This window comes from Cherax quadricarinatus, chromosome 23 (assembly GCF_038502225.1).
Source record: "Cherax quadricarinatus isolate ZL_2023a chromosome 23, ASM3850222v1, whole genome shotgun sequence".
In the NCBI taxonomy this organism is placed as follows: Eukaryota; Metazoa; Arthropoda; class Malacostraca; order Decapoda; family Parastacidae; genus Cherax; species Cherax quadricarinatus.
Genome location: NC_091314.1, coordinates 42597839 through 42615441, shown reverse-complemented (window position 1 = coordinate 42615441; position 17603 = coordinate 42597839). Strand labels below are relative to the sequence as shown.

Below are 17603 nucleotides of genomic sequence, written 5' to 3'. Positions count from 1 at the left end.
TCCACTCCCAAATATCTGAATACGTTCACCTCCTCCATACTCTCTCCCTCCAATCTGATATTCAATCTTTCATCACCTAATCTTTTTGTTATCCTCATAACCTTACTCTTTCCTGTATTCACCTTTAATTTTCTTCTTTTGCACACCCTACCAAATTCATCCACCAATCTCTGCAACTTCTCTTCAGAATCTCCCAAGAGCACAGTGTCATCAGCAAAGAGCAGCTGTGACAACTCCCACTTTGTGTGTGATTCTTTATCTTTTAACTCCACGCCTCTTGCCAAGACCCTCGCATTTACTTCTCTTACAACCCCATCTATAAATATATTAAACAACCACGGTGACATCACACATCCTTGTCTAAGGCCTACTTTTACTGGGAAAAAATTTCCCTCTTTCCTACATACTCTAACTTGAGCCTCACTATCCTCGTAAAAACTCTTCACTGCTTTCAGTAACCTACCTCCTACACCATACACTTGCAACATCTGCCACATTGCCCCCCTATCCACCCTGTCATACGCCTTTTCCAAATCCATAAATGCCACAAAGACCTCTTTAGCCTTATGTAAATACTGTTCACTTATATGTTTCACTGTAAACACCTGGTCCACACACCCCCTACCTTTCCTAAAGCCTCCTTGTTCATCTGCTATCCTATTCTCCGTCTTACTCTTAATTCTTTCAATTATAACTCTACCATACACTTTACCAGGTACACTCAACAGACTTATCCCCCTATAATTTTTGCACTCTCTTTTATCCCCTTTGCCTTTATACAAAGGAACTATGCATGCTCTCTGCCAATCCCTAGGTACCTTACCCTCTTCCATACATTTATTAAATAATTGCACCAACCACTCCAAAACTATATCCCCACCTGCTTTTAACATTTCTATCTTTATCCCATCAATCCCGGCTGCCTTACCCCCTTTCATTTTACCTACTGCCTCACGAACTTCCCCCACACTCACAACTGGCTCTTCCTCACTCCTACAAGATGTTATTCCTCCTTGCCCTATACACGAAATCACAGCTTCCCTATCTTCATCAACATTTAACAATTCCTCAAAATATTCCTTCCATCTTCCCAATACCTCTAACTCTCCATTTAATAACTCTCCTCTCCTATTTTTAACTGACAAATCCATTTGTTCTCTAGGCTTTCTTAACTTGTTAATCTCACTCCAAAACTTTGCTGATTTAATTAAGACCTTTCTTTTATCATATGAATGAAGTCTGATCATAATATTGTGTTTACTACCTTGTTTTCCTAGCAAACGTGTTTCTTTGATTTCATTGTTTTGCACAATAACTTTTACTGGCTATAACTGATTTCAGAGTATTTTCTGCATCAGCACTTCCCGATGTAATCTTCTCTTCAAGATTTTGGATCTTGTTCTCGAGGTTGGTTATCTTGGATTCTCGTCGCGCAAGTGCTGCTTTAACATCTTTGATTTCGCTTTCTAGAGCGACGATGTAGTCCCTGATATTGTCAGGAATAATCATACCTGAGTTATCATGGGTGAATCCTTTGAAGGGAGTGGAGTTGTAGGGGGAGTCAGCCATGTTTGTTGTTGTTGTTCCCTGGGTGGTGGTGGTGAGGGGGGTTGATGATACACCTGCGTCCTGCTGGGTAGACAAGTTGAGTTCTAGGGTCCTTGGTGTTATTCTTTTCTTACTGATGATGTTTCTTCTGCAATATCCTTTCATAGTATCACTAAAATAGATACTGTGTAGCTATGGCGGAGAAAGCTTGATTTCCCTGAGCTTGGGTTAAGTGATTGTCTGGCAGTGGAGGCAGTGTTTGGGTTAGCAGGACTGTCATTCAGGCTTAATTTAGGGAACTGGAGCACAGATACAATTCCCTAGATCAAGAGCCCCTCACCAGCATCAAGGAACCTCCCTTGAGGGGGAAGCTCACATCCTGAATTTTTGTTCGTATCCAGAAACAAAAAATTGACCGAGCGACTGCTCATATCCTGAAAAATTCATATGGTGGGGCACTTGTAAGCTGAGGTTCCACTATATTTTTGTTTGTTTTTTATGGTTATAGTCTCAGTTTCTTGGTCTCATTTGATAGAATGCAAGACATATTACAGAAATAGAGATGATTTTTTATGGTTTACAGACTAAGAGTAGCTTGAAATTGAGCTCAAAGTAGCGGAGATGTTCAATTTTTGCCAATGTTCGAAAGTAAACAAAACACGTCACGTGTCTACTATGCATCAACTGGCTAGTCTGATATGCACTCACAAATACACTGACATTATTTATACAATTATTACCATTATTCGGTAGTCTATATAACAGTAAATCTTATGTGAATAAAAATTCAAAATGAAAAGTAAGCGTAATATAAGAGGGATGTAGAGACGTGACAAATGAACATAGAAAATGTTACTTTAGTGCCAGTTATGTCTACATTATTTATTCTGGGCCCACTTTTGAAATTGGCGTTTCTTGAATTTTGTGTGAAATTGGCCAAGTTAGTAATTTCTGATCACTTTATCGGGTAGTTGAAGCAGGTAAATGAACAATTTCTTGTACTCAATCGATAGAATAAAAGGAGTTCTAGCTAAATAGCTATGAGTTTGGTTGACTGGAATAATGAATTTGGCCCAAAATAGGGGTCAAAGTGGGAGAAATCGCCAGTGTGTAAATATTGCTGAGACTGCTAACTTTGTGAGAGCGTGATTCTGTAAGTTTTCCATCAAATTTCGTGCTTTTGGTTTCATTACCTTGGGAAAAAGATTATCATTTCACAAGAAAATTTTTTTTTTTTTTTAATTCTTCGATCCTGAGAGCAAGTTTGTGAGCATGGGTCTTAACCCTCAAACAGTTAAACATAAATTCTAAATTATATTTCAGTTTGTCAGGAAAGCAAACATTTTATTTTGAACATTAACAGAATGTAGTTTCAAATGAAGAAAAAAAAAAAATCTCAGTCCTTTCCCTGCTTAACCCTTTCACTGTCAGTGCCATATAGGCATGGCTTACAAGCTGGTGTTGGTGATGTATTAATAAGCCAAAATTCTAGATGCTTCAAATCTAGCAGGAGAAAGTTGGTAGACGTACATGTGAGAGAATGTGACTGTGTGGTCGGTGTGTACAGTACAAAAAAAAATCGGGGAGGCCGTAGTGCATTGCAGGAGTGCTAATTTAGTACACCTTTGTCACCAAACCTAGCGGTAAGGAATACCTCCCTCCCCAGCGAATTGGGACTCTTCCTTTCCCAAGTGACAGTTCTAACACAGATTGAAGTGCCAACGAAGATGAATCTCATGTTTTTGAGGAGGTTTTGACCGAAAGCAATGCCCAGGATACCAAAAATAGTGCTGAAAACCCAGACAATTATCAACCTTCCACCTCCCTTCCACCAAAAAAGTCAGTGACTTACTTCCATGTGGGTGGTGGGGAAGACAGTGTGGGTCATGGGGAAGGCAACATGGGTGGTGGGGAAGGCATCATGGGTTTGTATAAACACATATGTGTAGATTACCTAGGATAACCCAAAAAAAGTCAGACAAAGTGACTTATTTCGATGTGGGGGATGGGGAAGACAGTGTGGGTGGTGGGGAAGACAGCATGTGTGGTGGGGAAGACAGCATGTGTGGTGGGGAAGGCAGCATGGGTAGTGGGGAAGGCAGCATGGGTAGTGGGGAAGGCAGCATGGGTGGTGGGGAAGGCAGCATGGGTGGTGGGGAAGGCAGCGTGGGTTTGTGTAAACATGTTTTGTAAACAATATAATGATAACAATGTTTGTGCGGTTATTGTGTTGCATACAATGAGTGGTTGTATATACATTATACACTGTATTGGTCTCACAGGCCACAAAAGCTACTTGAAAAATAAAATATTAGAAAAGAAAAGAAAAAATTAAATAAAAGTAAAAATAATATTACCGAGTGAGCAGTAGTTGCCGATGCTGCCGTAAGCTGTTCACTTCTGCCAACTTCATGCCTCTATATCTCAGTAAGTACTGGTTGCAAATTTTTTTTTCTCTTAAAACAATGAGAAAAATATTCTTAGATTTCGGTAAGAATTTTTTTTTTTTTTTTTTTTTAATATTTTTCGACACTGAGAGCGAGTTTGGGATCAGAGTTCTCACCAATGAAAGGGTTAATGACACTTTCCACTGTGATACTAACTTTACCCTTTCAGGGTCTAGTGGCCCTCTCCTAAACTTGTTCTCAGGGTCGAAAATTTTTAGGGAAAAAAATTATTTTTTTCTTATAAAAAGATAAGAGAATCTTTTCCCGATCATAATGACACCAAAAGTATGAAATTTGATGGAAAACTTACGGAATTATGCTCTCACGAAGTTAGCGGTCTCAACGATGTTTACGCATCAGTGATTTCGCCAAATTTGAGCCCTATTATCAGCCAATTCCAGTGTACTAGTCAGCAAAAATCATAACTATTTCGCTAGAACTCCATTTTTTTATTGAATGGGTACAAGAAACTACCCATTTACTGATATCAACTATCCAATAAAGTGGTCAGAAATTAGCAATTTTGCCAATTTCACATGAATTTCCAAAGATGCCAATTTCCAAATAGGGTCCAGAATAAACAAGACAGACATTCCTGGCACTAAAATAACATTTCCTCTGTTCATTAGTTACATCCTCAGGCCCCTCTTACATTTCTTTTGCTTTCCACTCTGAATTTTTATTCTCACAAAAAAATAGAAGATTTACTGCTATGCAGACTACTGCATTAGTGTAGAAATGGTATAAATAATATCAGCGCACTTGTGAAAGAATATTAGACTCATCAGTTGATGTGTATTGGACACTTGGCATGATATGTTTACTTTTGAACTTTGGCAAAAATCAAACATTTCTGCTGCTTTGAGCTCAATTTCAAAGTACTTTTCATTGTGAAACCAGTCAAAATCATGTCAATTTCTGTAATACGTCTTCCATTCTATAAAATGAGACCAGGAAAACTAGAATACAACCATAAATGCCATGCAAAAATACAGTGCAAAGTCGCTGTTTTAAACCAAAAACATGGTCAAAGTTTTTTTTTTCTCATTACGCACTGTATGCTGCAGGATATTTTTTATACTGTGCACACTGACCACATAGACCCATTCTTTCATATGTAGGCCTTCCAGCTTTCTCTCGCTAGAATTGAAGGCGCTAGAATTTAGGTGTACTAGTACGTCAATAACCCTGGTGCATAAGCTGTACTAGTATGTCAGAAACCCTGAAATGGTTAAGTGCTTAGCAACCATACTTTGCACCTTTATCATCAGTAGATTGAATCCCCATTCTTCTCAATAAAATCAATTGTATGCTAGCATTAATTTTGTCATTCTCTTCTCTTCAATAATTGTTTTGATACTGTCTTCAAGGCTGAGGCCTTTTGAGCATCTTTACACTAAATTATGTTTTCAGAATTGTCGCAGTAGACGAGACAGTAATACCTCAGAAATCAGCCTCTCGGTAGAGTCGGCATTGGAATGTTTTGATTTCCTAAATGCAGAATGTGATGATGACTTTGATGATGACAATCCTGCTGTGAGTACCATATTTGTTATATAACTTTTAAAATTTTTATCGTATTGAAATAATTGAATTGATTTATTATAATCTCTATTATGGGTAAGTGCAGAATCTTATGGGTCATACAACCTCCATGAAATGGGAGGATATAAGGTTTGATCTGTTGAACATGTGGTTATCTCTTTCCTTTGACTCAGATATATTTATCAGCATTAAAGTTATACTTCATCCAAAGTCTTTTAAAGAGAGATTTGATTTATCTATAAAAAATGATTGAAGGATATAAATTTTGTGATTAGTATATTATTTATTTATTTTAATTTCACATTTTATCTTATGTTACAAATAATAAGTAAGAGCTAATGTATGTCACTGTGACAGGCATGTGAAGAGAAGAAAAACAAGGAAGCAGCAGCAATGCTTGCTGCCTCGACTCTTCCAGACACCTGTCAGCCCTTGGTCACTGCAACACTTCAGCTTGACCTCTTCCTCTACACTCACCTCAAACATGCACTACAACTACTGCAGGTAGGTACACCTACCTCAAACATGCCCTACAACTACTGCAGGTAGGTACACCTACTGCAGACATGCTCTACAATTGCTGCAAGTAGGTACACCTATCCCAAACATGCTCTACAACTACTGCAGGTAGGTACACCTACCTCAAATGTGCCCTATAACTACTGCAGGTAGGTACACCTACCTCAAACATACTCTACAACTACTGCAGGTAGGTACACCTACCTCAAACATACTCTACAGCTACTGCAGGTAGGTACACCTACCTCATTCATACTCTACAACTACTGCAGGTAGGTACACCTACCTCAAACATACTCTACAGCTACTGCAGGTAGGTACACCTACCTCAAACATACTCTACAACTACTGCAAATAGGTACACCTACCTCAAACATACTCTACAGCTACTGCAGGTAGGTACACCTACCTCAGACATACTCTACAACTACTGCAGGTAGGTGCACCTACCTCAGACATACTCTACAACTACTGCAGGTAGGTACACCTACCTCAAACATACTCTACAGCTACTGCAGGTAGGTACACCTACCTCAGACATACTCTGCAACTACTGCAAATAGGTACACCTACATCAGACATACTCTACAACTACTGGAGTTAGATATACACAGGCATGCCTTACAACCACTAAAGGTAGGTATACACACCTCAGTCATGCCCTACACCCACTAGAGGTAAGTATACACACCTCAATCATGCCCTACACCCACTAGAGGTAAATATACACACCTCATACATGCCCTACACCCACTAGAGGTAAGTATACACACCTCAGTCATGCCCTACACCCACTAGAGGTAAGTATACACACCTCATACATGCCCTACACCCATTAGAGGTAAGTATACACACCTCATACATGCCCTACACCCACTAAAGGTAAGTATACACACCTCATACATGCCCTACACCCACTAGAGGTAAGTATACACACCTCATACATGCCCTACACCCTCTAGAGGTAAGTATACACACCTCATACATGCCTTACAACTACTAGAGGTAAGTATACACACCTCAGACATGCTCTACAACCACTAGATGCAAGTTTACACACCTCAGATATGATCTACAACCACTAGATGCAAGTATACACACCTTAGACATGCTCTACAACCACTAGATGCAAGTATACACACCTTAGAAATGCCCTACAACTACTAATGGCAAGTATGCACACCTCATACATGCCCTACAACCATTAGAGGTAAGTACACGCACTTCAGACGTGCCCTACAGCCATTAGAGGTAAGTATACACACACACATACACACTCACCTCGACATGCTTGACAATTTCTGCCAGTAGTTACACACACCTCAGATATGCCCTTCATGTAGGTAGTCATATTGAGATAATCAAGGAAACTGAACAGGAGAGAAAAGAAAAAAATGAAAATGCAGCAAAGAGAAGTGGCAGAGATTAGAAAGAGAAGATGAGAGAAAGAGTGGGTAAGAGAAGATAAGGGAAAGAGTGGGTAAGAGAAGATGAGAGAAAGTGGGTCAGAGAAGTGGAACAAGAAATGTCATTTCAATTTGGAGGGTGTATAAATCTGTAGTAGAGGGAAGGAGGGGTAGGGGTCGTCCTAGGAAAGGATAGTGGGAGGGGGTAAAAGAGGTAATGTGTGCAAGGGGCCTGGACATACAGCAGGCATGTGTGAGCGTGTTAGATAGGAGTGAATGGAGACGAATGATTTTTGGGATTTGACAAGCTGTTTGAGCAGGGTAATATTTTGTGAAGGGATTCAGGGAAACTGGTTAGCCAGACTTGAGTCCTGGAGGTGGGAAGTACAATACCTGCAGTGGCATCGTAAGGAGGGGGGGGGCATTCTGCCCCGGTTGACACCATTTAGGGGATGACACCATAGAGCCTCTAAAGAAGGTGACACTGATGCCCAAAACAGTGCTACACCAACATAAGAGAAGAATCCTTTGTTTCTATATAGCCTATATAGGGAAAATCATTAATTTTGATGATGTGATAGATGATTTTGCAGGATTGAAGGCAAGGAAATGTAAGATCAGATTCACTGAGATGTTACCCGTACTCAAGGTCAAATCGGAACTAGTGTTTCTCTGATATTGCAATGTTTTTTCTTTATTTTTCAAGTTTTTTTTTTTGGGGGGGGGGGGCATTATTGAAGATGAATAAATGTAGGATCTGTTGCCTCTACTCAAAGTGGTATTTGAGTTTGTTTCCTTAATATTACTATGATTATTTATTTTATCATTAATAAAGTTGAGAAGTATTCTCCTGTTCAGTTTATGGCCCGTAAACATTCTCATTGCTAAACATTAGTTACTGGGTATGCTTTGCTGATGTAACTGGAGTTTACTACCCCCCATCTCCCCACCCTTGGATTTCATGGGGGTGACACCAAAGATGCTACCCCGGGTGACACCCAAGATTCCGCCCCGGGTGACACAGACCCTAGCGACGCCTCTGAATACCTGCACTTTAAAGGAGGGGTTTGGGATATTGGCTGTTTGGAGTGACATCTAAATTGTTATTTCTGAGCACCTCTGCAAAGACACTTATTATGTGTGAATGATGGTGAAAGTGTTTCTTTTTTTGGGGAGGTCACCCTGCCTCAATGGGATAGACAGCTGGCTTGTTAAAAAAAAAGAAGTAAGGAATGACAAAAGAATTATTTTTTTGATATAGGTAAATAAAAAAAATAATTCCTTATAACAGTATGGGTTGTATCCTGAGAAACAAAACTTAGGTTGCCTGTGATGCCCTGCATAACCTGGGACTTTCCATGCAGTGTGCCAGTTATGTCAACCAAGTCTGTCAGTTGTAATCAAATACAAATACAAAGGTTATAGTGTATGATTTACATTTTATAAAATGTTAAGTACAAAGAAAACCAGTAACATGCCGGGGCATTTAAGGCAGACTACTCCTAATGCTTACACGCTACTTAAAACTAGACATAGCATATTAACATAATGTGAACACATTCAGTGTTTTAATGGTTGTGAGTTTTATAGATACTGAGAATAAGATTAAATTTTTTTCATATGTTAGTGACACTGAGAATATTGATATATCACCTATTTTGTAGAAAATGAAAATTATCCTTATGTTTATCCTAACTCAGGGGTGCAAACCTTTTGTGTTGGAGAGTCACATTAAATTTAGCTGTAATCTAATAAGGTCAAATTCAAGAAATTTTTTATTAGATATACTGCCAGATGTTGGTTATTTTGTAAAAAGTTAATTATTATATAATAACTTCAAGAAAAATAATTCATTCAGAAGGCTGCACTTAATGCCCTAGAAGGCCACAGGTTCCCCATCCCTCTCCTAACTTAATCTTTTAGAATAGTAGGGAATTAATGTTATTATAATAATAAGTGTGATAAAGTACTTGGCAAGTGAAGGTATTATATACTATGTGTACTTTGTGTATGCCAATTGTGTTCAGTTTTTAATTGCCATAGGTACATCACATTGTTCTTGTTGATTTGTTATAAATTTTAATTTTAATTTAAAGAAACACATTTTTAAAATAATAATTGGCCACTGATTTAAAATAGTGTGTCATATAAAATTTTGATATATAATAGGAGAATATTATGATGATGAGCTTTTACCCGGCACATATATAGCACCTGGGATCATTTGGTCCACTGAGAAGTAAGGAGCGTCACTCACTGAAGCTGCTGGAGGAAGAAGGGCGGCTGGTGGCGGCCATCTTGGCTCACAGACATAACTTCGACACTCTTAAACCTCAGCATATTATAACTATTCCTCATGTACAGGTTAGTCCACTATTATTATTATTTATATTCATAAGGAAGTAATAACCTCATAAATGTGGCAATCAGGGTTGACCCAAGAAGGGGATTGTGAAGCTCTATGTAGAGTGAATTGTAGACTGTAAATGAAGGTTTGCTCTGCGCCGTCTTTTTTACTGTATTTGTCTACACGGCGTCTTGCCATCCAGCTGTAGCAGCATAGTTCCAGTTTCTTGAATTAAGGACCTTTGACAAATATTAACTCACCCTCTCTGAAGCAGCACATCAGTGAAGTTCTAAGGAAGGTATGTCCAGTTAGAAGTTTTAGGTATGTTTAAGATGTTTTGTATATAATTCCTGTTGCTGTTAGTGTTATGTTCACTACCACAAGGTCCTGAGGTGCACTTCTGGGCAGACTCAGACATACAGGCATGGATGGCTGCTTACACCTGACACTACTCATGGTCACCTAATATTATTATTCCGTTGTTGTTATTATTAATTTATTAATATAATAATAATTAAGGGAAACACTAAACTCATAGGGCTCATACAGAGACCCAAACTTATGCCTAGAACAGATTAACTCGGTGGCACTCGATGTATGCACAAGGCTTATTCCTCTAAGAAAAAGGAGGAGTAGATGTAAAATAGAAAGAGACAGGCGCTCCCTTTACAGGCGACGGAAAAGAATAACAGAGCGGCTAAAAGAGGTCAATATATCTGAAATGCGCAGGGAGACACTGGTCAGAGAAATAGCAAGCATCGAACTTAAGCTAAAAGAATCCTTTAGGAGTCAGGAATCGCGGGAAGAACTAAAAGCCATAAATGAAATCGAAAGAAACCCAAAGTATTTCTTCTCCTATGCCAAATCAAAATCGAGAACAACGTCCAGTATTGGGCCCCTACTTAAACAAGATGGGTCCTACACAGATGACAGCAAGGAAATGAGTGAGCTACTCAAGTCCCAATATGACTCAGTTTTTAGCAAGCCGCTAACCAGACTGAGAGTCGAAGACCAAAATGAATTTTTTATGAGAGAGCCACAAAATTTGACTAACACAAGCCTATCCGATGTTATCCTGACGCCAAATGACTTCGAACAGGCGATAAATGACATGCCCATGCACTCTGCCCCAGGGCCAGACTCATGGAACTCTGTGTTCATCAAGAACTGCAAGAAGCCCCTATCACGAGCCTTTTCCATCCTATGGAGAGGGAGCATGGACACGGGGGTCGTCCCTCAGTTACTAAAAACAACAGACATAGCCCCACTCCACAAAGGGGGCAGTAAAGCAACAGCAAAGAACTACAGACCAATAGCACTAACATCCCATATCATAAAAATCTTTGAAAGGGTCCTAAGAAGCAAGATCACCACCCATCTAGAAACCCATCAGTTACACAACCCAGGGCAACATGGGTTTAGAACAGGTCGCTCCTGTCTGTCTCAACTACTGGATCACTACGACAAGGTCCTAAATGCACTAGAAGACAAAAAGAATGCAGATGTAATATATACAGACTTTGCAAAAGCCTTCGACAAGTGTGACCATGGCGTAATAGCGCACAAAATGCGCGCTAAAGGAATAACAGGAAAAGTCGGTCGATGGATCTATAATTTCCTCACTAACAGAACACAGAGAGTAGTCGTCAACAGAGTAAAGTCCGAGGCAGCTACGGTGAAAAGCTCTGTCCCACAAGGCACAGTACTAGCTCCCATCTTGTTCCTCATCCTCATATCCGACATAGACAAGGATGTCAGCCACAGCACCGTGTCTTCCTTTGCAGATGACACCCGAATCTGCATGACAGTGTCTTCCATTGCAGACACTGAAAGGCTCCAGGCGGACATCAACCAAATCTTTCAGTGGGCTGCAGAAAACAATATGAAGTTCAACGATGAGAAATTTCAATTACTCAGATATGGTAAACATGAGGAAATTAAATCTTCATCAGAGTACAAAACAAATTCTGGCCACAAAATAGAGCGAAACACCAACGTCAAAGACCTAGGAGTGATTATGTCGGAGGATCTCACCTTCAAGGACCATAACATTGTATCAATCGCATCTGCTAGAAAAATGACAGGATGGATAATGAGAACCTTCAAAACTAGGGAGGCCAAGCCCATGATGACACTCTTCAGGTCACTTGTTCTATCTAGGCTGGAATATTGCTGCACTCTAACAGCACCTTTCAAGGCAGGTGAAATTGCCGACCTAGAAAATGTACAGAGAACTTTCACGGCGCGCATAACGGAGATAAAACACCTCAATTACTGGGAGCGCTTGAGGTTTCTAAACCTGTATTCCCTGGAACGCAGGAGGGAGAGATACATGATCATATACACCTGGAAAATCCTAGAGGGACTAGTACCAAACTTGCACACGAAAATCACTCACTACGAAAGCAAAAGACTTGGCAGACGATGCACCATCCCCCCAATGAAAAGCAGGGGTGTCACTAGCACGTTAAGAGACCATACAATAAGTGTCAGGGGCCCGAGACTGTTCAACTGCCTCCCAGCACACATAAGGGGGATTACCAACAGACCCCTGGCAGTCTTCAAGCTGGCACTGGACAAGCAACTAAAGTCAGTTCCTGATCAGCCGGGCTGTGGCTCGTACGTTGGTTTGCGTGCAGCCAGCAGCAACAGCCTGGTTGATCAGGCGCTGATCCACCAGGAGGCCTGGTCACAGACCGGGCCGCGGGGGCGTTGACCCCCGAAACTCTCTCCAGGTAAACTCCAGGTAACTCCAGGTTGAATTCAGGAATGGCAAACACATGCATTCAGCAGTATTTGGATGAAGCATCCCTCACCAACATTGAGGAACCTCCCATGAGGGGTCACCTGGTATAAATAGGTATATAGTTGTTAACTGTCTCTTGTGGGTCACATACTATGAGTCAGTGTGGGGAGACAGTATAACTTAGGACTGGATGTTAATGGAATGTTGTGGGTCACATAATGTGGATTACATAGTGTGGGTCACAGTGTAGGTCACAATGTGAATCACAGTGTAGATCACATAGTGTGGGTCAGTGTAGGCCACATAGTGTGAGTCATTGGAAGCCACATAGTGTGGGTCAGTGTAGGCCACATAGATTGATTTGATTTTGCCACCAAAGTGGCTAGTTTAGTGTGCACCCCATATCCATCCTGTGGATGGTAGCACAAGAGCATATGGTTACACAAAATGCCTAGGAACTAGGCCCCAAAAGGGTTAAACAGGTGTACACTTGGATTTATATCTACATATCTACAGTTCACTCATCTGTTACAAGCAAATTTAGGAAATTTGCTTAGTATATCTAGTATCTTATTTTCATTAATAAAATATCTTGACATGTCACATAGGTTATTATACTGTCTGTCTCTGTATTCCTCAATAAGTGAACACATAGTGTTCAAGACAGTGACCATATGCCTGACCACATAATTTGCATTTAGTTTGATCATCATCTGTGTCTCTCCCAAACTGCCAGACGTACTTGTAACCAAGCCTAAGCCTGGCCACTACAACATCAGTCAGTCTGTTCACATTGCAAGTTGCTCCATAAACATGTAGTGGACCCTTGGCTTTCGTGACTAATCCATTCCGACAAAACCTGAGGGAATTAACAAAAAGTTCTGATGGGACCCGAGGAAATTAACGAAAACAGAGACTATATTTTGACGAAAAAAGTCGGCAATAACTGAAAATCACGAAAACAGAGCCTAACGAAAATGGAGGGTTCACTGTACTTATCTATGTTCATGCTATCGTAGTAGGTTATAGATCTACTCAGACTTGTAACTGCATTTCTATAACAATAATTTTCGTTATTTACTTCTCTCCTAATGCAGTGGACCCTCGGGTAATGCCTTTAAACCGTTCCAGAGAGCTAGCCTTTAGCTGATTTAGCCTTTAGCCAATTTAGCCTTTAGCAAAATTAATTTTTCCTCATAAGAAATAATGGAAATCAAATTAATCCTTTCCGGACACCCAAAAGTATTAAACAGAATAATTTTTTTACATGAAATACACATTTCCCTACACAGAAAACAATGATACATGCACAGTAAACAATACTGAAATGACACTTACCTTTATTGCGGACTTGTTGGTGAGTGATGAGATGGGAGGAGGGGAGAGGATGAAGGTGTTCTATTGTTTGGAAGTGAAATCCCCTTCCATAAAGACTTCAGGTACCAAGTCCTTTTCTGGGATTACCTCCCTTCTTGGTTTTTTAATGCCACTGGGAACAACTTGAGTCACTGGATCCCTGTCACACAAAATATTTGTCCAGAGAGCTCTGTTTCTTGTGTCCCTTTAAGATTTTCCTAAAATGGGACACGTGTTTCATTGAACATGTTGCCAATACGGCTTGCAACAGCTGTGTCAGGATAATATTCATCCACAAATGCTTGCAACTTTGTCCACATTGTACACATTTCCTTAACCCTTTCAGGGTCCAGAGGCCAAATTTCAAAGTGCTCACCAGGATCCAAGAATTTTCAAAAAATAATTTTGTTTTTTTCTTATGAAATGGTACAGAATCTTTTTCTGAAGGTACTAAAACAAAAAAGTACGAAATTTGATGGAAAATTGACGAAATTATGCTCTCGCGAATTTTGATGTGTCAGCGATATTTACGCATCGGCAATTTTACTGACTTTGATTCCCATTTTAGGCCAATTACATTATTCCAGTTGACCAAATTCTTAGCTATTTCACTAGTATTACTTCTGTTTTATTGACTGAGCACAAGAAATCGCCAAGTTAACTGTTTCAACTACAAAATAAAGTGATCGGAAATTGGTAATTTGGCCAATTTAATGCAAAGTTCAGAATATTCCAATTTCAAAATAGGGTCCAGAATAAACAATGCAGGCATTCCTGGCACTAAACTAACATTTCCTCTGTTCATTAGTTATGTTTTCAGGCTTTACAAATGAATTCTATTTTGATTTTTAATTCGCATAATGAATTTTTATTAAAACCATAAAATAGAAAATTTACTGTTATGCAATATTGTAATAATTGTATAAATAATATCAGCACATTTGTGAACATATATTAGACCCACCAGCTGGTGTGTATTAGATGTGTGAGGTCATTTGTTTACTCTTGAACATTGGCAAAAATTTAACATTTCTGCTACTTTGAGCTCAGTTTCAAGCCATTTTCAATACTAAAACCAATCAAAATCAACTCTATTTCTGTAATATATCTTCCATTCTATCAAATGAGACTAAAAAATCGCAAATATGACAACTATAAAAAACATAAAAAATTACTGCAAAATCGCTGTTTTAATCGAAAATTATGGTCTCAGCTTTTTTTTTCTCTCATTATGCACTGTGTGCTGCAGGATTTGTTTTATGTAGGGCATACATACCACATACATGTATTCTCTCATATCTAGACCCAAATTTACTGCTCACAGCTTATCAGAGTGAGCTGAGCTCATGGCATAGATCTACGGTTTGGACTCTCAACGTAAAGCCGTAGATCTATGGCACGGACCCTGAAAGGGTTAATCTTTGACGAAGGCAACTTCGTCCACCTCTTCCTCCTCTTCTGAAACACATTCCTGAGCTGTGATCTGTTGCTGTTGCACCTGAAGCTCTTGCAGCTCTGTAGTGGTTAGCTCTTTATCATCGTCCTCCACTAACACTTCCACATCCTCGCAACTAACCTCCAACCCCATGGACTTCCCCAATGCCACAGTAGATTCCACAACTGGCATTGTCTCCTGAGGGTTAATCCCAAACCCTTCAAAATCCCTCTCTTGTACACATTGTGGCCACAGTTTTCTCCAGGCAGAGTTCAAAGTCCTGCAAGTCACTCCCTCCCAAGCCTTACCTGTAAGGTTTATGCAACTGAGGATACTGAAGTGATCTTTCCAGAACTCTCTTAGGGTCAGTTCAGTGTCTGAGGTCACTTCAAAGCACCTTTGAAACACTGGTGTACAGTTTTTTGAAGTTTGAAATGACCTGCTGGTCCATGGGCTGGAGGGAAGGAGTGGTATTAGGAGGCAAAAACTTCACTTTGATAAAGCTCAACTCCCCCGTAATTTGCTCTTGCAAGTCATGAGGATAAGCAGGAGCATTGTTCATTCCCAGGAGGCACTTGTCATAATTTACTTTCCAGGAGGTACTTTTTCACAGTGGGGCCAAACACTTCATAGAACCAGTCCACAAAAATGTTCCTAGTGACCCATGCCTTACTGTTTGCACGCCACATCACACACAATTTAGTCTTGACAACATTGTTTTTCTTGAGCACTCTGGGAGTTTCTGAGTGATACACCAGTAAAGGCTTCACTTTGCAATCCCCACTAGTGTTACTACAAAACTAGCCTGTCTTTCATAGGCTTGTGTCCTGGGAGTGCCTTATCTTCCTGAGTAATGTAGGTCCTGTTTGGCATTTTCTAACAAAACAGGCCTGTTTCGTCACAATTGAACACTTGTTGGGGTTTTAATTTTTCAGTGTCTATGTACATGTACTCCTTAAAGTCCTGCACGTATTTTTCAGCCACTTTTTTGTCAGAACTGCCAGCCTCACCATGCCTTATCACACTGTGTATACCACTACGATTCTTAAATCTTTTAAACCAGCCTTTGGTGGCCTTAAATTCATTAACAGCAACACTATTTGGAGGCATTTTCTTAATGAGATCCACATGCAACTGCCTTGCCTTTTCACATATTATTGACTGAGAAACACTATCTCCTGATAATTGTTTCTCGTTTATCCAAACCAACAACAGTCTCTCCTTATCTTCAAGTATTTACGATCTCTGTTTTGTAACCATACTTGCACCTTTAGCAACAACAGCTTCCTTGATTGCCTTTTTGTTGGCCAAGATAGTAGTGATGGTTGAATGGAGTTTGTTATGTAACCTTTCCAAGTCTGAGATGCGCACTCCACTCTCATACTTTGCGATTATCTCCTTTAATTCGATAGTACACCTCACCCTTTTTACCACAGGGTTGGCACTAGAAACTTTCTTGGGGCCCATGGTGGCTTATTTAGCAGTTGCAAGCACTGAAAACACTGGAATAATACAAAATATATTGCAGGTACGCGTGGAATCATCCTCACTGGCTTTATAAACAATGGCACACTGGCTGGTACACAGAGTGAGTGGCCGGGCCCGCTCAGGCCACGCAGACACGTTCGGGATGAAAGCCCTTAGCCGAGTTATTTGGCATTAGCCAAGCCAATATTTTTATGCCAAAGCGAGATGTTAGCTTATTTTGGCGCTAACCGATGAAGCCTTTATCCGAGGGCCCACTGTATTATTCCTAATGCTAGACATACATATACCAAAGTTATATTCTACTTTCTCCTTCAGAGTACTCTTCTTGACTAACATGTCAACTTTATCATGAAGGAGTAACCCAGTGTGTGATGGGATCCATAGCAGTTGTACATTAATTCCTTTGGCCCGGATTTTTGAGTATGTATATCTGGCTTCTCTAATGAGCATGTTGTTGGAGTCATTTTATGAGTCAAGAGCCTTCAATGAAGACATAGAATCAGTAATGATGATATAGTTAAGCTCCTTGTCATAAATTAGCTTTAGCGCCATTAGGTTTGCAAACAATTCAGCTTGCAGTGTAGACACCCAGTTGTTAATTCTTATGCGTAGTTCAACAAATTTATTATTGTTCTTAACTAGGGAGGTGGCAACATGAGCAGATGCAGCCCTACCAGTGGACTCCTGTTTAGATCCAACAGTGTACAGTAGGGCCCCACTTATACGGCAGGTTAGGTTCCAGGCTACCGCCATAAAGCGGAAATTG

At 40.0% G+C, this 17603-nt stretch overlaps 1 protein-coding gene across 4 annotated transcripts in view; it reads left to right on the top strand.

Annotated features, from left to right (window-relative positions):
* Window positions 1-17603, top strand: part of LOC128685674 (rho family-interacting cell polarization regulator 2) — a 535723-nt gene that overhangs the window by 415933 nt on the left and 102187 nt on the right. For all 4 annotated transcript variants that reach the window (XM_070088105.1, XM_070088106.1, XM_070088107.1 and 1 more), the window contains 3 exons: window positions 5409-5531; window positions 5898-6044; window positions 9677-9829. In XM_070088105.1, coding sequence (XP_069944206.1) covers window positions 5409-5531; window positions 5898-6044; window positions 9677-9829 — 423 coding nt within the window. The remainder of the gene's footprint in view (window positions 1-5408; window positions 5532-5897; window positions 6045-9676; window positions 9830-17603) is intronic.